Source organism: Armigeres subalbatus, chromosome 3 (assembly GCF_024139115.2).
Source record: "Armigeres subalbatus isolate Guangzhou_Male chromosome 3, GZ_Asu_2, whole genome shotgun sequence".
In the NCBI taxonomy this organism is placed as follows: Eukaryota; Metazoa; Arthropoda; class Insecta; order Diptera; family Culicidae; genus Armigeres; species Armigeres subalbatus.
This window is the reverse complement of record NC_085141.1, coordinates 113,345,544-113,372,941: the sequence shown is the minus strand read 5'-3', so window position 1 is coordinate 113,372,941 and position 27,398 is coordinate 113,345,544. Positions and strand designations below refer to the sequence as shown.

General features: G+C 36.3%; 1 protein-coding gene across 2 annotated transcripts in view; it reads left to right on the top strand.

Moving 5' to 3' along the window:
• LOC134224976 (odorant receptor coreceptor) overlaps positions 1–26,945 on the top strand; it is a 112,711-nt gene extending 85,766 nt beyond the window's left edge. For both annotated transcript variants that reach the window (XM_062704678.1, XM_062704679.1), the window contains exons 7-9: positions 25,440–25,644; positions 25,743–25,898; positions 26,661–26,945. In XM_062704678.1, coding sequence (XP_062560662.1) covers positions 25,440–25,644; positions 25,743–25,898; positions 26,661–26,711 — 412 coding nt within the window. In that variant the 3' untranslated portion in view covers positions 26,712–26,945. The remainder of the gene's footprint in view (positions 1–25,439; positions 25,645–25,742; positions 25,899–26,660) is intronic.
• The last annotated feature ends 453 nt before the right edge of the window (positions 26,946–27,398 follow it).

Genomic DNA, 27,398 nt, shown 5'->3' with positions numbered 1-27,398 from the left:
GTCGAATAATTGTAGGAAAATTCGATACGTTGACTTATTTCACCCTTTTTGGACTTGAAAATGAAAATATTAAATCAAAACGTTGGAGCGAGATAGAAAAATGAGGAAGAAATATGAAAGATAAACATCAATAAAACAGTGACTTGGCTAAAATTCCGAGAAAAAAAATATCTAAGGGCACGTGTGGCCTATCCTACTTACTGTTACCATTCTTGCTGGAGACAGACTCAGCAACTGACTGTTGGTAGGTTGGCACGACAGTTATTGTTGTGTCGGCATGTAGCGCTCCCAAGGGGGTGGGAATGATATTCTGCTTACGAAGCGAACCAAGACAAAGTCCGTTTGGAATCAACATCTGCGAACTGGAAAAAATGCGAGTGTACTTGATATGCTTCGATTGTTTTATTCAAAATATCATCTCATCTGCACTTAAAAACTTTTACAGAAAAAAAACTTTGTCGAGAAGTTATTGATTCGCTTGGAGCGATCCTTGAGAAATAATAATAATAATTTATTGAAATGGGCTGGGTTCGATTCCCGGTGCCGGTCTAGGCAATTTTCGGATTGGAAATTGTCTCGACTTCCCTGGGCATTAAAGTATCATCGTGCTAGCCTCATGATATACGAATGCAAAAATGGTAACCTGGCTTAGAAACCTCGCAGTTAATAACTGTGGAAGTGCTCAATGAACACTAAGCTGCGAGGCGGCTCTGTCCCAGTGTGGGGATGTAATGCCAATAAGAAGAAGAAGAAGAATTTATTGAAATAATGCTTGTATTATTAAAGCATATGGAGATTCTATAGTTGGGAAAAGTACTATCAAAACGTTGTTGAAGGTCATATTTTCTGACGTGTTGTCATTTACCTTGTTTCTCAGCAGCAGTCGGGTGATGGCACTCACCGGAAGAAGCATATGAAAAAGTATGTTTGCTTCACTTTGTAAAGCACAACGAAAAATCTGGCGTGGCATGGGACATGAAATGGTCCCATTATTATTATCAGAGGAAAAGTAAAACCACCGATCAACAGAATATTTAAAACGACAAGATGGAAGAATAGCGTACGATACTAGTTTTGTTCGCGTCATCATCCATGATGCTGTTTATTTTTTATATACTGAGCATCCTGTGTGCCGTTGGAAAATGTATTAAGCATATCACGATATTTCCCTGCTGTCACTGAAATAATTTCAATTTTGTACGATTCAATACCATGAAAGTTTTACAGGTGGGTCTTTTTAATACTAGAATCGTCGTCGTGTATTTTACAGAAAAAGTGTAAGAACATGTAGTACACGCAGATATCATACCACTTAGTTTAAATTGGAAAAGAGTCAACGTTATTTGGCCGAACAGTCATTTGATTGAACTTTGTCTTTTGGTGAAAAATAATTGTACGCACACAGATAGAAAAAGTTGTTGAAATTTACACGAAAGTAATGCACATAAAGGGAATGCCAAAAAGAGTGTAAATTTAAACGATATTATCACCTGAATGTATGCAATTTATATTGCATTATGCCACTTTTCATATGACTTATGCTATAGCAATTGACATAATGCTATAGAAATTGCATACATTTAGGGCGAATTTGTTGGAAAAGAACCATGTACGCCCAGAATAGTGTAATTTTCCGCGTCTTTATTTTTTACGCGCTTATTAGTTTTCATAATTTTTTTCTGTGCAGTTAAATATTCCTTTAGGAATATAATGAGATGATGCACCTGAGATTCCTTTAAAAATTTCTTTAGGAATTTCATTACTTTCTCTCCAGAAATTCTTCTTGAAATCTCTTCATAAATCTTAATTCCTAGTGAAAATCCTATCAAAAATCCTTAATTCTTTAGCCTGGCGGCCACAAAGCAAGGCCATACAGAAGGTGACTGGATCCATTTCATGGTACAGTGTAAGTTTTTTTTTGGTTCTTCCCTATACCTATGAGCATCCTCGTGTTAGTGTTAAGACACAGGAATGCAAAAAAAGTGAATCTACTTAGAACCCTCGCAGCTAGAAACTGTAGAAGTGCTTGATGAACACCAAGCTGCGATACAGGAATTTTTGAAGAATGTAATGTCAACAAAAAAGATCAGATGAGAAAATTCCTGAAGGTCAGAAAACCCTACAAAAATGAACTGATGATGGAAATTTTCCATGGGTTCCCCATACAGAAAGTTCTGGGACACGTATTAGGCCGTTACAAATATTTAATTTAAATTATGTCCTACTGGTCTCCGAAGCGTCAAGAGGGGGACAATAAAAAATAAATATTAAAATGGAAAAAATCAATAAAACTCCTCGGATTTGTTAAAGAATGTTTTGAAAATCCTCAAAATCGCCCGAATTTTTTTTTTGCCCCCTCAAAATATTTTTTTTTGGGCAAAAAAACCGAGGGGGGGGGAAACATAATTGTTTCTAAATATTTGTATCGGCCATTCATTCCTTGGAACTTCTGGACAAGAGAATCCCTAAAACTCATAGATATGGAATTCTTGGAGTGAATTGAAAAACACGGAGTATAACCCGAGCAGCACAAGTTAAACAAAAATGGTTGCAGCAACTTATTTGTGACTAAATCTGGTCACATATGAGTTACAGTAGTCTATATCACAGATAACAGATGTTGATGCTGGCATCCCATACGTGTGTAAACATCCGCAACCGTTAATTTAAATGTATTTTAAATTGGGAACGCGTTTGGCAATCGTTTGGAGATGGCGCAAGAATCATTGTTATTGAAACGCAGCCCGATTGCGGCTGTCAAATGCATTGGCTGCGTTCGACGGTTGTAATTCAGCTGCATCCTTAGGTACTGCCGCAATCAGTTGAGTAGATGGCAATAGTGGGCCAACGTATATCAATTTAAAAGTTTACACAGGATTTTCAATAAAATTTGTTCTAGCTTCAATGTCTGTTATCTGTGTCTATATGGAACTTTTGCGCTGTTAGAGAAACCAAACCCCCCCACCCCCGCTCCCACAATTTCACAGGAATTCTTGAAAGAAAAACTTTTTAGAAGTCCTGTCGAAGGAATTCCCCAGAATATAAGGAGAAGAAATTTCTTATAATTCATAGGAGAAGATATCATAATTCGTGAGGGAGGAATTCCTCAGAGTTAGGATGAGGTGAATAATTCGCGGGGATCCTCGGAGGATAAATTCCTCCACATTCCTTATGAAGGAATTCATATTAATTTCTGGGGGAGGGATTCCACAAAATTCGTGCGAGAGAAATTGCCCTAACCTTTGGTGGGGCAAAATTCCTAAATGAGTATTTAGGAGAATTTCTGTAGAAGGAATTATTGTAGAAGAAATATTTGTTTATTTATTTATTTATATATTTATATTTTTTTGTTTCAATGACTATAAGGATAAAAATGTCCCCCAAATCTAATTATTGTATGTACAAACAAATATGCTCATAATACAGCAATCAGAATTCATAGGAAACACATCAATACAATTAAACAGGACATATCAATCTTCAATTTTTGTGTTAATTTGTGCCTCGAAAGTGTGCTGCAAAAAGTCGTTGTAGAATAGCTGGCGATAAATTAAAATCAATGAGATGGAACGATGCGATCAATGAGATGGAAAGATGCGTTAGATTCGGAATATCCCCGAGCTTCTGAAAAAGGAATTCTCCAAAAATGCTAATCTTAGAGTTCCTTGGAGTTCATTAGTTCCTAGAATTCCTGGAGCAGAATTTCTCCGAAATAGCTGGGGGAGATTTCCAGCAAAAGAAAATAATACCTGCGTTGCTGGAAGGGAGGCGATGGTGTTGCATTTATTTAGATTTTTGGGTGAATTTATTCCCCATAATTCCTGAATGGACAAGTTCTCAGACCAACTGAAATGGAAGAACCAAGAATGATTGGAAAATGAGTTTCCCAGAATTCATGGAGTAGGAATTTCCTAGAGTCATAGAGAAATTGTTCAAAATTAAAGAAAAATAACGGCCGTAAGGGTCGTTTGGCCGAAAAAGCAATTGGCCCGAAAAGGTCGCTTGGCCGAAAAGGTCATTTGACCGAAAGGGTCATTTGGCCGAAAAGGTCGTTTGGCCGAAAGGGTTATTTGGCCGAATAGGACATTTGGCCGAATAGGACATTTGGCCTCATAGGTCATTGGAAAAGTGAGAAATTAGGAACAAGAAAAGTGACGTCTCGCTTCTCACTCTTCATTTTTCTCTTCTCACTGTAAAAAGTGAGTGTAGTGAGAAATGAGGAGTAAGAAGATAGATGTCTCAATTCTCATTCCTTGTTTCTAACTTCTCACTGTAAAAAAATGAGGAGCGCGAAGTGAGTAGTGAAACGCCTCACTACTCACTTCGCGCTTCTCATTTTTTACAGTGAGAAGTTAGAAATGAGGAATGAGAATTGGTACGTATTTCTTCTTACTCCTAATTTCTCACTTTTCAAATGACCTATTTGGCCAATTTTTTTTTCTGCCAATTGTTCTATTTGGTCAAATGACCTTTTCGGTCAAATGACCTTTTCGGCCAAATTACCCCTTTGGCAAATGACCCTTTCGGCCCCTTCGGCAAATGACCCTTTCGGCCAAATGGCCCATTCGGCCAAACGATCCTTTCGGCCTAATAACCCTTTCGGCCTGGTGGCATTCGGCCAAACGGCAATGCCCCTCGGCAAATGACCCTTTCGGCCAAATGGCCCATTCGGCCAAACGATCCTTTCGGCCTAATTACCCTTTCGGCCTGGTGGCATTCGGCCAAACGGCTTACGGCCGAATAAGTTTCAGCCAAACAACCCTTCTCCTTCAAAATAACAGTCTGCAGGGGCCAAAGTCCTTAAATTCTTGGAGGTAGAATTCCCCATGATTTCTAAAGCAATAAATGATCAGAACTCTTGGGTAGGAATTCTCAAGAACTTCTACAGAAAGTATAACCCTGTATTCTTAAAATATGTACCAGTTTCCCAGAATTACTTAAAAAAGAATCTTGAAAATTTTCTGGGAAAATAATTTCTCTGAATTAAAGAATCCATTTTTTTCAACAGATCAATTCCTCAAACTCTTAGTGTGGGAACTCCCGGCTTCTTGGAGGAGTCTTGAATCCCCAGAACTTCTGCAGAAAGAATCGCTGGTGGCGGAGTTTCAGAAATTTCTGAATCCCAGAAATGAATTTTCCATAGTTCCGGGAGAAGAAATTCCCCAGGAAGTGTTAGCTAAAAATGTATGGAGGATTGCCAGTTATATTGAAAGCACGAGCATGATGGCCGTGCATTTCGTAGTTGCTACACCGTGGTTGACCAGAGCAATCGCAATTGCACAAGAAATTAATGGATGGAAGCATGGGATCTAATCTTTAACCTCTATGTGCACAGTTAGAGAGCTCTCTTATTCTGAATGGTCGATAACGCTACATTCTTGCGGTTTATCGGGGATGAGAAGGAATTGATCATGCAATCACTCGCCCACTACAAGCTGAGAACACCTCTGCATTCGCCATGAGTTCCTGTGGAATTTTATTGGAATCTAGGGGTTAGGTTCTATGGCAGATGTTCGTTCTTGGTGGTATATTCTAATTGAAGGCTCAACGATGATGTTGTCATTGTCTGAAATGCTATGCTGTTCACCGTATCGATCCATTTGTTAGCAACATTACTAAGCATATGCGGTATTTCGAAAAATTTCGTTTCAGGTGGTTCGAAACGAAATTCCGCGGAACTTTGCGGAATTTGAGCATATCGAAATCTAATTTCTTGATTTCGTTTCGTTTCGCAAAATTATAAAAAATTCGCTAGAAAAAAAACAGCTTTTAACGAAATTTAACGGAATTCCGCGGAATTTCGAAACAAATTAAAACTTAAACCACACTGCCTTGCACGGTCGTGTACTATCAAACATTTTTGACTGCGCCGCTGAACAAAATAATAAAGCTGTTTTCAAAACTTAATGCCATACAATAATTTTTATTAACGCTTACTACATATTCTTATTCGACAAATACGTAATAATTTTTTTCTATAAAACGTCTTCAGTGTTTTGTTAGAAATGTCTAACAGGAAACGAAAAGTAACTTTGACAATTCTATCCTATTTTTCCAAAAGTGACCTGACTCAATATTTAAGACGTTAGGCTCAGAGTGTAAATGTAATTAGATATGAATCAGATCAGAATGACTTTGTTATGAGGCATGGCGCGGACTCCTAGGGCCCTTGTAATGTTTTTTTAGAGCGCCTCTTTCACATTGATTTCGCGTTGGATTGATTCGAAAAACGGTTCTCGTTTTCAAGTTTTCAAAACTACTTTATTTATAACAAACATTTAGTCGCTTACCAAGGTGGCTTCACTTGAATTACCTTTTCAGCTAACCAACGATTTCTTTCCCGTGATGCTCACGGAGATGCAGAGCATTCCTTGGTCCTAATAACAGTTCGTCGAGCTGATAGTATATAAGACTCTGGGTCTTCCAGCCTCATATAAAAAGGTCGAATTTGGAAGGAAAGAAATTATATCCTTTTGGTGCAACATTTTGTATGAGGAAGGAAAAAAAAATACTTCACATTCAGGAAAACAATCTGAAATACCGTTTTGCTTCGAAAGCCGGACACTTCAATTGTCATTTGACTTTATTTACCATCTCAACAAGTATTTCTTGGGTTATCAATGCAGGGGACGATTCTTAGACTTGAAACCAATTTAACAAATGTAAGTAATCCGTGATCTGTGGTAAAAACTTGAAAATTAGAGGTAAAAGTTGAAGGCATGTCATAATAACGGTGAATTTTGTTTTTCTTAGAATGCAGCTTAAGACTCAACATAAGAAAAACTAAGCTCATATTTTCTATATTCTATCATTTGCAAGGGGTATAAGTCAACATAGTATAATAGCACTATTTGTCACGAACTAGAGAAATTGCTTAGAAATTCATAGCTTTATAATTTTTATTACATTTTTTGTATGTCCGGACTTCGAGGCAAGTTTTTACAATTGCTTCGGACATGCTGAAATGATGTTAAATAACTGTTTATCAGTTAATTGAAATCAAATGATTCGCAATGGACAAGCATAGTTACAATTTCATTAGATTTGAGTTGCTACACCCCACAAGGAACATTGATACAATTCTGCATAAGAACCTTACAGAAACTATAATAATTTGGCATATACAATTTCGGAAGATTTTAATAAAAATTTTGTATTAAAATAATACAGATTTATATTTTTATAAAAAGCTTACAGATCTTTCATTACCCGTATAGACCTTAAGGTCGCGGAATTCTTGGGTTACCTGTAATGGAACACACGTTGAATGTATGTCCAATTTGATTCATAAATCACTAAGAATATTGATATATAGACCGTAAGATATAAGTTATTGTTATAAGTTAAGCGTGGAGATCTCTCCAGGAAATTATTGGAAAACCTGAAACGAACCTGGCGATAACATACCGTCGTGCGGGGCTTCTTTTGATTCCGGGGGCTATTTTGGATTTTTAATTTTTTGAAAAAACTAAACGGAAAAAATACCTAATTTGTAACAGAAAGTTGCCGTCCAACTATCAACAAGACACCCGATTGGTGATAATGACAATTTTATAGTAATTTTCGTTATAATTCTTGTTTTAAAATGTCCAAAGTAGCCCCTGATTTTTCAAAAGAAGCCCCGCACGACGGTAGTTAACTAATCAATTTAATTTGGGTCCACGGATTGCCATGTATCATATTTAAAAGAATTCGAAGATCAATTAAATGAAAAACAAGTAGTCTTAACAAAAATTCATTTCACGTCCTAACAACAAAGTGGCATAAAAAGACATGTTCTTTTCAGCGGTGCAGCCGAAATTTTTCAAATGTATAAGGGTTTGAACGGAATTTTTCTTCTAACAAATTGGAGAGGAGGATAAATTCCCAAAACTACCCCCAGGCTACAGAACTTAAATTATTTCAACGGCTCGCTCAAAATTCACCGGCGGCGTGGTCAAAAAATTACAGCGGCGCGCCGGTCAAGAAACGGTTGCGACGGCGGCGCATAAAAAGGTGGCGCACAGCTCTACTCAGAACCCAAAAATACTCTATTTAATATGAGATTCTGCCTTTAAATTTAGCAACGGAACAAACTATTATTTTAATCAAGAATAACATGACATGCTACGTTTCTTTTCACTAGCGTTCTAGTACTTATGCACGGTATACAGAAAACAAGGTAGGCTCGTTAGAAAAATGACACTTCGAATGTGACGCATATTTTATCGCCACATGTTGGAGTACAAAAGTAAGCATGCTGCGACCGTAGAGCACCGTCTCGGTCCAGCTTGTGCGAAGATAGCAGTGACGTCGCATGTTTACACTCAAACTGAATGTTTACATACGTGATGAGCCTGCCTTGTTTTTTGTATGCCGTGGTACTTATGCTTCTACTCAGTACTGTCATGCGGGGCTTCTTTTGACTCGGGGAGCTACTTTGGATTTTTGATTTTCTTTAAAAACTGAAAATAATAAATACCAAATTTAAGACAGAAAGTTTCTATCCAACTATCAACAAGATACCCGAATGGTATAACGGCAATTTGAGAGTAGTTAACGAGACAGCATACATGTAGAAAATTTCATAAGCTTTCCAATGGAGATAGGCTGTTTAGTTTCAGGCTATTTAGCATAATTTCAGAGTTATGATCAATTTAAGGTAGTTAAGTACGAAAACAGTAAAAAATACGATAACTCAGTAGTCTTTGAGATTTGAGCATATGCGTAGAACTTTTTTTTCATCAAATATGATGATCTGTCAGCCCCCAACATATTTGCACTGAGGAACCGAACACCCTGTATTTAGGATTTCGATGTATCGAGTATCGAGAGCTCCCTCCCAGGTTTGAATTAGGAGCAGCAATTACCGTTCCATAAATCAAGATCAGAAACAATTACGCTCATTTGAAAAAAGTTCGTACAATTGACTTGGTTTTCTGCGGTCTTAATTATTATACTGTATTAAATACACATATTTTAATATTGTAAATAACATCAATCGATGTCATGGTTATATTTTTTTACGCGTTCCTGAACAAAAAGATAGGCAAGAAACTTAAATGCAACATTTCTATTTCAAATGATTCTATAGAAAATTTGCTTTGTCGTTTTCTTTATTTTTAACCAGTCAATTTTGTTTAAATATTGAATCCTTGTACTGAATTTGATATGCACTTGTGATTAGACTAAATGATTCGACTACTGTCTAATATTACTTACACTGGGGTCGCTTTTAACGCACTTCATTATTGCTGGTTTCCGGTCTTCGGATTAAATGAAACATTGAGTGGACCCAACGCTAAAATAAAAAAAAATACGACAAATCAGGTGGAAATGAAGTGGCTCGGGAGTTGAATAAAATCGCAAAGCAAATCCCGTTCAAATTTTCTCGATCAAATATGATATCACTCTAGCTTGTAAATCTCAACATAATCCATCGCATTGAATGGAAATTCTTTCCGCTGAATTGAAGTTCTGGAAAAATGTAATTTTCGTCCCAGCAAATGCGGATTATGGAATTACCTCAAATTTGAATAACGATTCCACGATAACCAAACTGACGAAGCACAGTTTGCCGAATGATACCATCACTGTGAGGTGGTGGTGGTGGGAAAAGTTTTTCCATTAATTGAAAATTCCGTGGCAGCAGCGGCAGGGCCTGATGGTATGAAACGGGTTACTTTGGGTGGTGGTGTGGTGAGAAATATTGAGTTTGTTGAGGTGAACTTTTGTTTGTGCAGCGCTGAGGATTATATTTGGAATGGTAGCAACGCTTGGTAGCGCGTCGCATGAACAGCAAGGGAAAAGCTCGTGTCTAATAGTAAATAACATGGAGCAGTAAAACCGCTTGCATATCGGTCGGGCGCAGTTTGTGCTTAGTGCGTTTACCTTGGACCATTCTTCTTTGTGATAGAAAGAAACTTTAGTGAGATTCGATGATTTACATTTTCAGACAGATGTACGTTCATACTAGGTTACTAGGTTTCAAATCAACCAGAGAATGTTAGACTTTTTTTTACAATTCTGTATAAGCTACTACTAAAATCTGCATAAGAACTGAGCATATGTGAAATTAGAAGTAGGTATTGTAACTTGTGAAATAAATATCTTGCTTCTGAATTTTGTTTCTTGCTCCCAAAATTTAATTTAAAAAAATCCCTTAGAAGTTGCTACATTGCATATTCAATGATTTACCCAGATGTTTATTTTTGTAGGAAGTTGGAATACAAAAATAGATGGAATGGCTATAGTAACTTACTTTCCCGCTCTCCTAATCATCAGGACTAGTTACGCCAATGAATTGTACAACTGAACATTTTTATTCCGCATCACTGAAGTCTAAATCGTTCCAATTTTCTTCTACTTTGTATTTTATTTTCAACCTTAAACTGGGATATTGTTGCTTTTTCTTCTTCTTCTTCTTCTTCTTCTTCTTCTTCTTCTTCTTTTTCTTTGGCTCTCCATTTTTTATGTCTTTATTTGCGAGACTTTCAGTCCAAGGCTGGCTCATCTCGTAAAGCTCTTCATTTCATTTCCCCAGTTATTAATTGAAAGCTTTTCTATGCCCGCCATTGCATGAGTAGAGTATCTTCCTTTTGTGGCAAGTGCAATGGATGCACTATGCCCAGGGAATCGAGAATATTCCCCCATTCCCCATATTTCTTCCGAACTTCCTTTTGCTTTTAAAAAACCATACAAAATTCCTTCTGAAACTGTTGCAGGAATTATTCCGGAAATTTATTAAAGAATGAATTAGAAAATCCTCAAGGAATTATCGGAAGGGTTTCTAACAGAAATACACATGGAATTTCCAGATGAAATTTCCGACGTAACTCTTGAAGAATTTCTGATTTCCAATAGAATTTCTAGAGTAATATCCGAAAGTGTTAAGGAACTTCTTATGAAAATTCCGAAGGAATGTTCGATGGAATTCCTGAAGTAATTTGCGCAAGATTTCCCGGATGAGATTCTGAATAAAGATTTGTTTGCCTAGGGTTTCGGAAAGGGGTTTCTTATGGAATTACTGGAAGAATTTGTTTGAGAAATCCTGAATAATTGCTAAAGCAAATCATTTTAAAAAAATGAAGGAGTTCTAAATCAATTCCGGCAGGAAATTAAAAATTAAATTGTACAACTGAACATTTTTATTCCGCATCACATTTGTATTCCGCATAAAGAAATTCATAAAAGGAGTTATGGAATTTCCGTAGATATTCTTAAAGAAATTTCTGAAGAGGTTTCCGTAGAATTTCCAAATAAATTTCCAATGGAATATACAAAGGAATTCCTAGGATTCTAGATGAATTTAGGAAAAAATTCTTAAAAGAATTCGATAGGGAATTCGCGAGGGAATCTCTAAGAGCATTTCCGAAGGAATTTCTGAAAGAATTTCTGAATAAATTTAGAAAGATATTTTTGAAAATAATTTGGAATTTCCAAGGAATCACTGAAGAAATTTCTCAAGCAGTACTACAATTTCTCTTTTTTTATAATGAGAGATGTACGCGATGTTTACATATCTGCCCTTTTCAATATCTATAGAAACGCGAAGGATGAATGGCATGCTACTTAAAAAAATATATTTGCCCTGTTACAGGACATGAAAGTGTGCAATATCTGGTATATTTTTGTGTTTGTTATCATTTTCAACTCGGTGAATTAAAGGAGTATGATTTTTTATCGAATAGTCACTATTTTTCGCATATATTCATTAAAATAACTTTGAAAATTCAGTTTTGAAATAAAGCACAACATCCTTTCATGACAGCCATCATGCAAAATTGATCAAAGAACCCACGATTCTTTAATTTGGTCGCTTGAAATAGAAAAAGTCGCTTCGCTCTCTGTCTTGCGACGATCACGATCTCTTCCAGTACTGTTCTCAAGAATTTCTCCTAAAACAATTTCCGAAGGTATTCGTGAAGGAACTCTCGAAGGATTTTCCAAAGCAATTTTGAAGGAAATTTGCAAAGGAATTTCTAAAACAATTTGTAACGAAATTTAAAAATTAAATTCTAAAGTAATTTCCAACATTCTTGAATTTCTGAGAGAATTTTTTTGTGCATTCCTCCAAGAATTCCAGACATAACCAAATACTCATTCTACTCGGTTGGCATTGCGCAAAACAGTGCGTGTGAAAGAGTTGGTTTTAAAAATAGAGTTCGGCTATGTGCCTAATGTTAAAAATTTGATCTCGTCAGTAGGCTTCTGAGCTGCGGAGGACGGTGGATTCCTTCGTAGCTTAGTAGGGAAAGCACCTGTCGGGCGTACTGGTTTCGAGGTATCAAACCCCACCGAAGGACGTGGTAACTCTCTAATGCATTTTTCGAACTAAATCTTTCACATGTTATGCAATTGCGTAAATCGAGTTTCAGACATATTAATTCTTTTGGGTATCCTTCGTAAATTTCATTTTAAAGTTATTTTTGAATTTCTTTGAGAATTCTTTAAATTTTCCGTAAGAAACACCTCAGAAAATTCCTTTAGAATTTAATATTTCGTAATTTTCCGGATAAATTTTTTGAAATTAATTTAATAAGGATTTTTTATTTCATTTTGACGCGCATTATTTCATTTGGTCTTTTTTTTTATGGATGAGTGATGATTCAATGAGCAATAAAAGATTCATATGCCACTAGCAGGATATCGATTCGCCTGACTGAGAATTTGAGCATCTGTTTTTGTTAAGTGACAACCGAAGGTTGATTCTGTATACATTTTGGTTAAACATTCATCATTCACAAGGAAGGCATAAAAGAATTCGTGTTGGCTACAATATAGGGGAACTGTTCCGTTTTCCATCTCACTGAACATATATTCATCTCATCGCAAAACAGAGAAATACAGCACCAATCTTGTCGCTTCTTTTTGCCAACATGCGTGCTCACTGCTGAAAAGAATCACAAGAATAAATAACAAATCAATTGCTTTGTTTTTGGTGGGATGGAAATGGGAGCTATGAGATGAAGTGCCAAACCGTTCCCCTATCATGGATTCTAAAAAAATAGTAACTTCGTCTGGAAGTTTCATTATGAAAGCAAATGGGTCTCCAGTTTAGACCTGTGTGCCACCGCCGCCGGTGGTTTTACTCGCGCCGCCGCCGCCGACGATTTTGGGTCGGCGCGCCACCGATCATAATTTTACCACGCCGATGACTAATCGCAATAAAAAAAATCAATTAACTTAAGTTGAGTCGAGCCAAGCACGAGACACTGAAAACGGCCTAATAATTGAGGTCGAAATACGTATCTGTGAAGAAATACAGCGTGGTAGAGTTAATTGGAATAGTTCTAAACTAGTCTTATGGAAGTTCATAAATCTTGTTAAGGTGGATCTCATCAATATTCAATTTCAAATCTACCTCAAGCGATGGTGTCTCTAAGTCGGTGTAGTGACATACATTGTCTTGGTTAATTAATAGGTTGGTTGATTAGTTTGAAAGCTTGAATGAGGCTCTATCTAGAATAATAATACATAAAATGTTAAACTGATCTTTGGAATGCGTTAAGCCAAGGACCCATTTAGTCCGGCACCCAAACTTGTAGGTGACTCGCAAAATGGATTTGTTGTGGGGCCTGAATACGTGCCCAAAGCGTCCCCATTCTTAAAGGATCTGGCATCGGTACATGAAAATTATTACACACAAAATTTCAAGTCAAGTTGCACATTATTTATTTTGACAATTTTTTTTTTATTTAAATCAAAAATATTTCTTTGTTTGAGGATTTGTGCTATTAGAACAGTTGGCTTATAAGGCAAACTGATTTAGCAAAATAATTAAATCCCAACTGTGAATGCCTTACCGATTTTTTTTCCGACTCCCGAGTATGTAATTTATATTTTGAAATTTAATTTAATTTTATTGTTTTGAAATTATTTAATACTGTATTGTAAAAGCCTTATTATGACATTCCTGGAACTTCTGAGAATATTCGAAGAAGTATCGTTCAAACATTCATTTATGAATTTCTTCGAAAAATACTCCAGAAATTAGTTCGGAAATAAATCAAGAAATATATTTGATAATTCCTCCTCCCATTCCTCCGAAAAGTTTCTTTTGAAAACCTTAGAAGATTATTTTAGGAATTCTTCCTAAAATTTGTTTGGGTATTCCTTCGGAGATTCCTTACAAAATTTTCTCCGAAAATTCCTTAAAAATTTTCATTACAGATTTCTTTAGAAAATCCTTTACGAATTTCTTTCGGAAATTGCTTAAGGAATGCTTCCGGATTTTGTTCTACGAATTCCTACAATCTCCTTCGGAGACTCCTTGAGGAATTCCTTTGGATGTTTCTTTAGCAATTCCTGTGAAAATTCCTTAAGGTGACTCGGGGAGGCACTAAACACCGTGTTATTTCTCCTATCTTTCGTCTCTTTCTAGCATTATCACCTCGCAACTTTGGAGCGGCGTATTTCGGTTTTAAGTTCTTTGATGTAACTGTAAATGTATCAGCATGTAGATTGCGAGTAAGCACGAGCCGATGATACTTTTTCAAAATCCTATTTGTTGTAGAAAAAAAAGTTAAGCAATAAATGATGAAAATGATGACGATTTGATGATTGTTAGTGCTTCCCGTGTCACCTTAAGGAATTCCTTAAAAAATTCCATTCGTTCTTTTGAGAATCTCTTCGGAATTTTTTTGAGAATTTCTTCGGAAATTTTTCCTTTTGAAATTGTTTCGGCATTTATTTCATGAATTGCTGGAAAAAGTTATTCTAGATATCCATAAGGAATTCATTCAAAATTTGCCTAAGGAATTTCTTCAGAACTTCTTCCAGCAATTTCTTTAAAACATTCTTCGGGAATTCTTCCGGAACTTCCTGCAGGAATTTCTTCGAAAATGCCTTCATCTTTCCTAAAGTCTTTGTTTGTTTGTAGTTTATTTTTGGATTTTTTTTTCGAAAATTCAATAAGTAACTACATCGGAAACAAATCCATTTTCAATAAATTTCAAAGGATCTCCTGGAAGATCTTCCGAAAAAAAAAAATCTGGAGAAATATCAGAAGGAAATCTCGGAGGTTTTACGAATAATCTTTTAAAGAAGTCCCTGGAGGAATATCCGAATGAATTCCGGGCGGCATTTTTTTATTATTTAGGAAACAAAATTCTGGAGGAGTTCCCAAATAAATTTTTGGAGGCGTTTTTAAAGATATTTGTGTTGGGTTTAGTGCAGGAATTTCCAAATAAACTTTTAAAGGGAGAACCTGAATGGATTTTCGAAAATAATTCCTATAGGAACTTCTAAAATATTTTTTGAAGGTTAAATGTGGTTAAATACTTTCCAAAAGAATTCCTAAAGGAATTTCCAGAGGAATCGATGAAGGTATTTTTGAAGGATTTTGTGATGGAAATTACGAAGAAAATCCTAATAGATTTTTTCCCAGTAATTTATTCGCAATTTCCTCCAGAGATTCCTTTGAAGATTCGTCCAGGAATTCCTTTGGAAATTGCCTCAAAAAGTTCTACAAAAACTCCTCCGTAAACGAATTCCAGAAAGTTCTTCGGACATTCTTTCGGATATTCCTTAAAACCTCAGGGATTACGTCAGAATTTCCTCCACGTATTCCTTTGTTTAAGGAAACCTTAGGAAATTCGTTAAGGTTCGTACTTTTAGAAATTCCTTTGAAAATTTCTTAGGAAATTGCTTTAGGAATTGCTTCATAAAATCCTTTAGGAATTCTTTCGTAATTCCCTTAGAAATTCTTTTGGATTTACCTTCTGAAAATCATTCGCAAATTCTTTTTGAAAAATTCCTTCAGAAAATTGTTAACAGATTCCTTCGGAATCATTGAAAGTTTGCTTGGGAATTTCTTCGGAAATTAATACGGAGGATTATTTAAGGAATTCCTTCACATTCTCCATTTCTTTTGATTTTTTCGGGAATCCTTCAGAAATTAATTCAAAGAAATTTCTTCGGAATTCGCTTTTGGGAACCATTCGGAAATTCTTCTAGGAATTCCCAAGATTTTTTTTTTCGAAATTTACTAAAAAGATTCTTTCTGATTTTCTGCGGGAATTCCTTCCTTGTAAACTATTTTTGAAGTCGGTTCTACCGAGCAAAATTATAAAATACCTATACATATAATAAGCAAGGCCTGCGTGCCCAAACCTCTGTTCCTTATGACGAATTAATGAGTCTACATTAAGCAAGGTTTTTTATTTCCTTGATGTGATTTATGGGAAGTGAGTCGTGGGATCAATAGTGAAGTTGGCCAATTTCGGAAGAAGTATTTTACACTAAGTTCTTTCGAAAATTCTTTAAAAAAATTGCCAGAAATGTCTATATAAACTCATTCGACATTCCCTTAGAGAGTGCTTTCTGAACCCCTTTGAAGATTTTTTCAGCAATTTCTTCGGGAATTGTTTTAGGAATTCTTTCGGAAACTATTTCATCCCTTAATAAATTTCCGACTGAAATCCTGAAACAATATTCTTCGGTTTTACCTGTGGTTTTACTAAAGGAACGAGAACAACGAGAACATTAATGGTTTTTGAAAAAAATGCCTATATGAGCTTCCGCAGAATTTCTTCTAGGGTTTTACAAAGGAATTTCTAATGAACTTTGAAAAAAAAACGTAATTTCCTCCGAATCCCTTCAGGAACTCCACCAAAAACTTTTTTGGCATATTTTACCAACTTTTCTAGAAAATATTCAATTTGGTTGGTCTTACTCAGCCAGAGCTCATTTTAGTTATGTTGATCATCTATTGGGACATACAAGAGGTGGGGAGTAAACTGTCTATTGTGGTTGTTATTAATAGACTCCATAGTGAATGCCCTTTCAGGATCCAAGGGTCACATCAGGTGAACGAAGTAGCACTGCAAATTCTCTAAATATACTAGATAAGCAGCCGCTCAAACATTACCCAATTGTATATGTAACTCAAAGAATAGTAGATATATTGAGAAGTAAATCGACTGGAGTTTATCAAAATCCTGAATTGGGAAAACTTTTGGAGAAAATATTAACAAATTAGTCCTATGACACCGAAGTCTAGTTCTCAATACTGCTCGAAGGGTTACGAAAAGTGAAGCAGGATTCGTTGTTAAATTTTGATTAATCAAAATCAGAGAATAATAAAATAGTTTTAATTTAAATAACATTTTGAGATCAGGTATTTATTAGTGTCGCTGGTAATTTACTATGGAATGTGCTGTTTGATGATCGACAAACATAGAATATTACAATTTTAATCCACTGAAGTCGATTTTTATACGGGCGATTCGTACGGTGTGAATCAAAACCACGTGAATTAAAAAATCCGCATTAAAATTGATTTTTTTTGCCATTGATTTTTTCAACCACGCCGGTTCACGCCGCCGCCGCCGCCGATAAAAGCCAACGGTGCGCCGCCGTGACGCCGCCGCCGCCGGGGCAAAAGTGACCACTACGCCGCCGCCGCTGATTATATGACCGGCGCACAGGTCTACTCCAGTTAGCCTTGCGAGCATTTACGTAGGATCCCTGGCGGCGCCAGAGCTCTGGTAAAGGTGGGATTGGATTTAGATTTATTTATTTGCTTGATCACCTCCATCTGACCTATGTCTTAATGAAGTAAAAAACTAAATTAAATTAAATTACAAAAATATTCGGAACAAACATAAATCATGGAATCAGTCAAAATACATCGTTATTAAAAACAAACAAACAGATTTACCTTAAAGTAATTTCCTAATGATCCTAAAAGAATTTCTAAATCTATTTCAGAAGAGATTCCCTAAAAAATCTTGAAGAAATATACGAAGATCTCAAGGAAACTCTAATTGAATTTCCGGAGGAATGTCCGAAGGAATTCAAAAAAAAAAAGAATTCCTGGATGAAGTTCTGAAGAAATTTCGGAAGAACTCCAACAATTTCTTCCTAGAGTTTCCGAAGAGATTTCTTAAGGAATACTGGAAGAACTCATTTAAGAAATTCCTGAAATTATTGCTGAAACAATTTCTAAGAAAAAGATCGTAGGAATTCCCAAACCAATTTCCGCAGACATTCTTGAAGCCATTTCCAAAACAAATTTTAAAGAAATTTCCGAAGTATTTTTTCTGTGGAAATTTCGCAATGTTTCCCTATAACAATTTCCGTAGGTATTTCCGAAGAATTTTCCGTTGAAGTTCTGACCATATTTCCAAAGCAATTCCCTATGAAATTCCTAAAATAATTTCTGAAGAAAGTCTCGCTTAACTTTTCAAAGGGACCTGAGTAACATTTATTTCATGAATCGATTTGACTGTTGATTACAATGCAATGTCCAAATTAATTCGTGAAAAAAATGTTACTTAGGACCTGTTGAGATGAGCTGATGATATTTGCGAAACTGGTAACACTGGCAATGCTGTATGCTTCCATACAGAGGCGATCGATTTAGATCGGAAAGAGTTTAGAGTTGGGAGACGTCTGTTGCGTGAGTATAGAATTGAAACTAGATTGTAAGTTTTTTCATGAATTTTGTTAAGTTGAATAATTATTAATCTTTATACATGAGAATAAATTTCTGTCTGTCTGCCCCTTATAGACTCGGAAACTACTGAACCGATCGGCGTGAAAATTTGGTTTGGTTTAACATGGTTCGAGATCCTTCCCCTCTTTCAAAAAGGGGACTCCCATACAAATGAAACATAAATTTCGGCATAACTCGAGAACTAATATGAGAATAAATCAATTTTAGGCGAAATGAAGTTCGTCGGTTCTGCTAGTATTGAATAAATTCTAGCTTTGAAGCTATGTAAAATGAATACTGCTTTCGCCAGACAAAAGGCCATCGCAACAGGACCTTTTTAAAAGTTAAGCGAGAAGTCTTAACAGAATTCGTTATAGAATAACCTAAGGATTTTTTTATACAAGAACTCCTAAATGAATTTCCGAAGGGCTTTCAGAAATTTAAACTGCTGTAATAACACATTTCTTAACCGATTCCTTCGCAACAAGTTTCTAGCTTCCACACTGATATTCGTCCCTACCCCTTCATACGGGAGCTTGGCAGAAGGAAGGTCGTGCGATATGTGCCATCACAAATATTGCCCTCCACTCGCTTTCAAATCGACTTCTATTAAATTATTCTTCATGCCTGCCGTATCCTAACGGAACTATCAATTCTATACTTTCGCCTCTAATTCTATCATGAACATGTACATCTGAGTTTGGAAGATGATATTAGCATTTCCATATCATTCTAAATTTGTTATTGGCCACTTTTTCCGAGGACAATTTTTGAAAGCCATTAAAAACGAACGTCAGAGACGGAAAGGATAAAAAAGTTCTTCAAAAATCCTCTGCAAATAAGTCTAGAAATACCTCCAAAAATACCTTAAGAAATTCTTTTAAAAATTCATTGAAAAAAAATTGTCTAAGAATTCTTTTAGAATACTTTTTCCGAACAAAAATCCAGAAACTATCTAAAGGAATTTCCGAAACACTTGAATTTATTTGTGATTTCCACCAAGGATTTTTTTGGTAAATTCTCAGGAAATTACTTTAGAGACAGATCCAGAAATTCTTTTGAAAATGCATCAAGATTGACTTGATGGGCTACAGCTCTTCGATGAACCTACGCCGAATGGAGTATCCTTCTCCACTGGACTCGATCCTGGGCCAATCGCTTCCAGTCGCCCTGAACATTGAGCGCCCTCAGGTCCTCTTCAACTGCAAAAAGCCATCGTGTACGCGACCTTCCAGGAAGCCTGCGGCCTCTTCCGGGTTCTCTACTAACTATTATCTCTTCGCTTGATGTTCTTTCGGCATACAAACAACGTGACCCACCGTAGTAGTCTGCCGTGTACCGGCCACTGAGAACTAGCCGGATAGTTCCATTCCATGTTTTTTGCAGGCCGTTTGTGGCCATCCAGCATTTGCACGCAAGTCGTACCACACTGCTTGCATGCAAAATTATATGGAGTAGGAGAATCGTTTGGATGAATCATAGTGCAGCCATGAAAATCTAAGGTTTTTTTTTTGTGATTTCGTAGAATATGCGGAAACTAATATTCCGAAAAATTCAATTCAGGATCCTTCCAAAACAAAATTTGGATTATTAGAAATTAGATTATTGGAAATTAGGATTTAATCCTAACGCGTTTCTGAAAGTATGGCGATTCTAGATGTTCAATGCAAAGATCGTGACGAAGGGAGGCGGTGGTTTGAACATTGCCAATATCCGCGTGATATACGTTATGGATCCTTCTCTATTTAGCAGAACAGAACAATTTTTGAATGAGTTCAATATTATAGTAAACAATCGACAAAAAAGTGAATAGAATCTTTTATTATAATTGAAATTGTGGAAAGTAGGTACACAATTAGTTCATCATTCTATTCAATTTTGCATTGCTTACAGAATCAAAAATCTAATGAATATTGGAAAATAATTCATCTGTCTAAGACGAGTTTAGTACTTTCCATTTAATTCCACTACATTTTTCTATCTTTACAGATACGTATTTCGACTTCAAGTCAAGTACAAGACACTGAAGACGGCCTCACAGTTGTGGTCGAAATAAGTATGTGTAAAGATAAAAAAACGTAGTGGAATTAAATAAAAAGTATTAAACTCGTCTTAAACAGTTGAAGACAATCCACTAACAGAGCTTAAATAATTTTTCGGAAAAATGATTGTTTATTCCGGTACCATCATTATGTTGCCAGGTCTTCCTTGGCCGCGCGGTGAGATGCACAGCTACAAAGCAAAATCATGCTGAGGGTGGCTGAGTTCGATTCCCGGTCCAGTCTTGGACATTTTCTCGATTTCTTTGGGCACAAAAGTATCATCGTGTTAGCCTCATCACATATGAATGCAAAATTGATAAATTGACTTAGAACCCTTGCAGTTAGTAACTGTGGAAGTAGGTATATGCCAAAATGTATAACTTCTCTTTACTTCTTTTCTTTGTATAACTCTTTACTTCTTTTCTATCTTCTCCTATCTTTCTATACATAAAAACGAGTTTACATTTCCTTTGAGGCAATGTACGAATGGATGAACTGATTAGTATGATTTATGCACGGCTAGATTCGTACTTCAATAAGCTGTGTTTATATGTAGAAAAAAAAAGGATTTTTCAAGGGGATAATTCTATAATCAATAATATGCTAAAAGTTGATGAGTTGTGAAGAAATACAAGACGATTTAACATAAATCGATCCAGAGTGCGTTACTGCAATATTTGACATTTACAAAGCAAAAGTGTCGATCCCGGACAACGCAGGGTCCGATCTTAGCTGGCATAAAGATCACATTTCCTTCAAGAGTTGTTTACTTCAGGCCACAATAGTATACAGTATTTTTATTTTTTTTAATCTTTATTAACGTGATTATAGGGGAACTGTTCCGATCTTCATCTCGCTGTACATATATCCATCTCATCGCTAAACAAAGAAACCAAATTCGTCGCTTCTTTTTGTCAACACGCGTGCTCACTGCTGAAAAAAATCACAAAAATAATAAACAAGCCAAATTCCTTTCCATTGCTTTGTTTTTGATGGGATGGAAATAGGAGCTATGAGATGAAGTGGCGAACCATTCCCCTAGTATGCAGTAGTTCCTTACAGGAGGCATCAATTTATGAGCAGAATTCATTCTGAACTCCCCCAGAAATTCATTCTGAACTCCCCCAAAAATTTGTTCTGAACTCCCCCAGGAATTCATTCTGAATCCCCCCCGGAATTAATCACGAATTCCCCAGGAATTCATTCTAAATTCTCCCAGGAATTCTTTTTAAATTCCCCCAAGAATTCATTCTGAATTCCTCCAGAAATTTTTCAAGAAATTCATCCTGAATTGTACAGGGAATTCATCCTGAATTCTTCAAGAAATTCATCTTCAATTCTTCAAGGAATTCATTCTGAATGCATCAAGGAATTCATCTTGAATTCTTCGCTTAACTTTTCAAAAGGTCCTAAGTAACATTTTTTTCATTATTTAATTTAAATAGCGCGTTCAACAGACCAATATGAAAGCTTTTGATTGCAGTACTCAAATTAATTCATGAAAAAAATGTTACTTGGGTCCTTTTGAAAAGTTAAGCGAGAATTCATCCTCAATTTAAAAAAAATATATTGAGTTCCTCCAGGAATTCATTCTGAATTTCTCCAGGAATTCATCCTGAACTTATCCAGGAATTCAACCTGAATTCCCCCAGAAATTCATTCTGAATTCCTCAAGGATTTTCTCCTGGAGTTGCTTTATGAATGCCTTTTTTGAGTTCTTTCAGGAAAACGCACAGGAATTTCGCCAAAGTTCTTCTTGAAGCTCCACCAGAAATTTATACTGGAGTTCCTCCAAGGATTCCCTCCTGAGTTCACCAAGGAATTCCTCCTGGGGTTCCTGCAGGGATTCTATGTGGGGTACATCCAAGATATGTTTTTGGAATTCCTCCCTAGCAGCACAATCAATACCAATTTGGTTGTGGCTACTCAAATGTAACTAAATTCGGTTGTATAGGGGTTACAGTGACTTTTGTGCGACAAGTGTGTTGCTCGGGACAGGAATTCCTACAGGAGTTCTTACGAGAATCATTCTGAAAAAAATTCTTGGGGCTCCTCCAGAAATAACTACTGATGTTCCTCCAGTTACCCCAGGATTTCCTTCCCGAGTAGCATACTTGTCATATAACAGTCACTGCGACTCATATGCGACCAAATACAGTCTTATTGGAGTTTCTGTAACCAAATCAATCTGAACTGTGCTACTAGGGCTGAAATTTCTTCCAAATATTTCTCCTTTAATTTTTAGTAGCTCTGCTTCTGAAGTTCTTTCAGGAACTCTTACTAAAGTTCCTTTTTGGAGTTTCTCCAACCATTCATCCCGGATTTGATCCAGTAATTCCTCGTGGAGCTCCTCATGGAGTTTTTTTTTTCAAAAGTTCTTTGAGTCTCTCCAGAAACTTATCTTATCTCCAGGAATTCTTGGAATAACTCACGCATGTTGCAATTCAGAATTAATGGGGTTAATTGGGGAAATTCAAAATGAATTTCTGGGGGAACTCAGAATTGATTTCTGGAGGATTTCTGGATGAATCTCTGGAGGAATTCAGGACGAATTCCTGAATGACATCTCCAGAAGTAATTTCTGGAGGAGCACCAAGTAGAATTTAAGAAATTCATCCTGAACTTCTTTCCTGAGAATCCTCCAGCTGTTCTTCATCGAATTTCTCTAAGAGTTCCTCGTGGAACTGCTCTAGAAATTATTCTTGGACTTTCTCCAAGTATTCCTAGAGGAATTCCTGAAGAAACTTATCATGAATTGCTGCAGGACTTCACATATTTTTCCTGGAATTCCTCCAGGTATTCATCAACGATTTCCAGTGGTAATTACTTCAGCAATATCTCTCAGGATTTCCTTTCAGAATTCTACTAGGTTTCAGGAGCATCACTGAATGGGAATCCTTCCAAACATTCAACTGAAAACTCCTTAGGATCTTCAATGGAAGCCCTTTCTGTGTCAATTCATTCTCCCCATAATTCCAAAACGAACAAAAGGAACAAAGGATCATCAGATCTAATAGAAAAAAATCCCAGAATTCTAGGAAGAACCCCTCGGCCCTTAGAATTTACTCAGAGTTACATGTGAGATGTTGATATAATTCTTGTAGAAGCTTTTTGAATTTGGCATTTTCCGAAATTTCCAGTGTTTTCAGTTTTTTGCATTCGTATATCATGAGTCTAGCACGATGATACTTTTATGCCCAGGGAAGTCGAGACAATTTCCAATCCGAAAATTGCCTAGACCGGCACCGGGAATCGAACCCAGCCACTCTCAGCATGGTCTTGCTTTGTAGCCACGTGTCTTACCGCACGGCTAAGGAGGGGCCCCGCTTTTAGTGTACATAATTTGAAAATCAAACGACAGACAACAGCGAAAAGCAGTTTTTCATGTTTGCTCGCTTGCAGCATACACGGAAAAATAGGTTTCAAATGTGAAAATCATCTATAAATTGACATTTGCGCGAGAAAAAGAAATTTCTAAAAGAATTCGTGAAGGAATGTCCTAAGAAAATTTTAGAAATTTTCTCATAATTGCTTCTTTGAATTTTCAAAAGAATGTCTTTGGGAATCTCCAAAGGAACTTCTGGATATATCTCCGAAGTAATTACCAGACGATTTTCTGGAAAAATCCCCAGAGTAAATTTCAGGAATATCCAGCGAAATTCTTGGAAAAATTTAACGTCGGGAATGCTTTCAGGAGTCCCGTTGTCACTTTTGTTAGAAATTCGTTCTAAAACTCCTAAGCAAATTCCTGAAATTTTGTTCTAGATTTGTGGAAAGGATTTCTACTGAAAATTTCTGAGGAATTACTGGAGAAATTTCCGAGATATAAAAAAAAATTAAAAAAAAAACTAGACTAGAAATACACTAAACGATTACATTGCATTTTTTAAACTATAAAATGCAATAAAAATTCGTTATACTTGCCTGACATTAAATTAAAAAAAAAATTGACTGATTAACGACTGCAATTGTAGTCCTTACTACTGACGCCAAATTATCAATGAACCAATTACGCCGAAAATGCCAATCATGAATGTTTTGTGCTGTTTGTATAATGATCCTTCTGACAACATTATTGGCTTCACTGTTTGTTTGTTTTGAACAACGATGTATTTTGACTGATTCCATGATTTATGATTGTACCGAATATTTTTGTAATTTAATTTAATTTAATTATTTACTTCATTAAGACATAGGTCAGATGGAGGTGATCAAGCAAATAAATAAATCCAAATCCAACCCCACTATTTGCTTTCATAATGGAACTTCCAGACGGAGTTACTATTTTTTAGAATCCATAGCCAACACGAATGTTTAACCAAAATCTATACAGATTCAACCTTCATTTGTCACTCAACAAAAACAGATGTTAAAATTCTCAGTCAGGCGAATCGATATCCTGCTAGCGGCATATGAATATTTCATTACTTATTGAATCACCACTCATCCATAAAAAAAAATAAAAATAAAAAAGTCGCGTCAAAGTAAAGTAAAAAATCCTTATTGTAATCTAAAATAATCGAAGAAAACAAAGCAAGACTGCGTGTGTGAAACAGGACCTTGCGAGTCTCGGAACATTATACAACGAATTGTTCATTTCCCAGAACATTTCAAAATTGCTATGGTCGACCACTTATAATATAAAAATATGGCACAAAAAAACTATCTTTCAATTGGTGCTTCCCTTTATGCTTTCATTCAATATTGTTTATGGTATTCCTGTAGTCAAAAAAAATTCCTGGACCAAAATAAATTTAGATGTCAAAATTTATCATTCACATATCAATGATACTCTAAATAGTTATTTTGGCTAGAAAAATTTAGCATGATTGGTGACAATAAAATAATATTTTTAAGTTAAATTCAAGTTTCTAATTTTCTATTTTCATGGAGAGTTTGTTTTGCTGTCATAATAAAAACGTTCCACTTATATTCCACTCATTACTGGTTCTGATTTCCATGACCCGATCACCCGCCAGCCTCGTGTCGGCCATCGGCGAGACCTACGGTGCTGCCCTGTTGCTCCACATGCTGACCTCGACCATCAAGCTGACCCTGCTGGCCTACCAGGCAACCAAAATCGATGCACTCAACGTGTACGGACTGACCGTGATCGGCTACCTGGTGTACGCCCTGGCACAGGTGTTCCTGTTCTGCATTTTCGGAAACCGACTAATTGAAGAGGTAATTGAGTTCGCTTCTCTGTGCTTCGTCTTCCCAGTCAGTGGGAACTCCACATTAATTGAACACATTTTTTTTTTTTGCTTTTCGCTCGATAACAGAGCTCATCCGTGATGGAGGCGGCGTACTCGTGCCACTGGTATGACGGCTCCGAGGAGGCGAAAACTTTTGTGCAGATCGTTTGCCAACAGTGCCAGAAGGCGATGACCATATCCGGGGCCAAATTTTTCACCGTTTCACTGGATCTGTTTGCATCGGTAAGTTTTTTTTGTAGCCGCCCGCGGGAGGAAAGTGGTGTTGAAAAAATCGATTGAGGTGAACGGCTAGGGTGGACAATGGTGTACAGGTTTCTAACACACCGATAGGAGGAATGTCACGCAATAACAAATATAATTTTGCGGGAATACGAGTTCAAAAGATTTCAGAATTCTTCCATTGTCAAAACAGTTCGATGGAGGAATTGAAAGAAATATTCAACAATAATCGCATTTGAAATCAAGGGGGTGTAAGTAACATTTTGGGCAAAACTGTGTTGACTACAGCAAAATATACTTTGCTTCTAAAGCTTTGCGGCAATATGCTGATAAAGTGTGTACAACGTTTATAGTAAATGTGAAAATTCATAGAAAAATAGTAGTTTTTTTGAAATTCCATACAATTTGTATGGAACGAAGAAAAATTGAAAAACTTTAAACCCATTTTTTTTCAAAGCTAAGTTTTTGTCACTTACACCCCTTTGCGTTTGACCCCCTTAATTATTATTATAATTTAATATTATGAAGGTATTTCATTCAAATAAATTCAATAAATGTTGTAATCTGAAAGCTCAAGACAATCATACTTTATAAAAATCGATCATTGTCAATTATTCAGACAAATTCACTTCATTTCGAGTATATGCAATTTAAAGTTAAAGCCATTGTGTACCACGTTTTGAGCCACCCTTACACAGAAGAAAGTCAGAAAATTAGACAACCATAATTAATTATTCTTGTTTCTTCTATTTCGTTTCCCCACAGGTTCTGGGAGCGGTCGTCACCTACTTCATGGTGTTGGTGCAGCTCAAATAAGTTTTATACTTCAGATATGTTAAAATTTATATGGCAATATTTTTGATATACAAACAAACGGCAATATATGGCATGACATCGTATTTTGTATGTAGATTTAATAGAAACTCTGAGAGTACAAGAAGACACTAGACTAAGCACTCCACTTACCAATTTGTAGCGGAGATAGACTATGATGTTGTTGAATATATTAGCAACTATTTTTCAAATAGGAATTAAAGACGCTCAAGATTATAGCAGAGATTAAAGGCGACTAATGTCGATTAGAAAGAAATCCAAATACAATAGTGGTCACAAACGGTTTTCTTATTATATAGGTGCTGCAAGTGGGGAACCAAAGCCATTCCGAGAAGCTGAAAAATAATTAAATAATTAGGAAGCTAGATAACGGTTCTGCGGTTCAACTCATCCCTCACCCGGTGCACAGTCTAGTCAAGTATGTACATTGTGCTCGGCCGAGATGTCGTTGACTATGAAACAGAAAAGTTGCGTATGGAGCTGGATGAGCAAGGTGTAGGCGAAATACTATTAAAAAAAAGTTGGCGCCGTGAGGGTTAACACTCTTTCTTTCAAGCTTTCTTGAGGTGTCTGGCCGCACCGAAACTCGCAGTAAGGCCACCAACTGCATCTGTGGGAATTGTTCGAGTACCCACCAGATCCCCGAGGACCCTCCGTCCCGAAATCCAA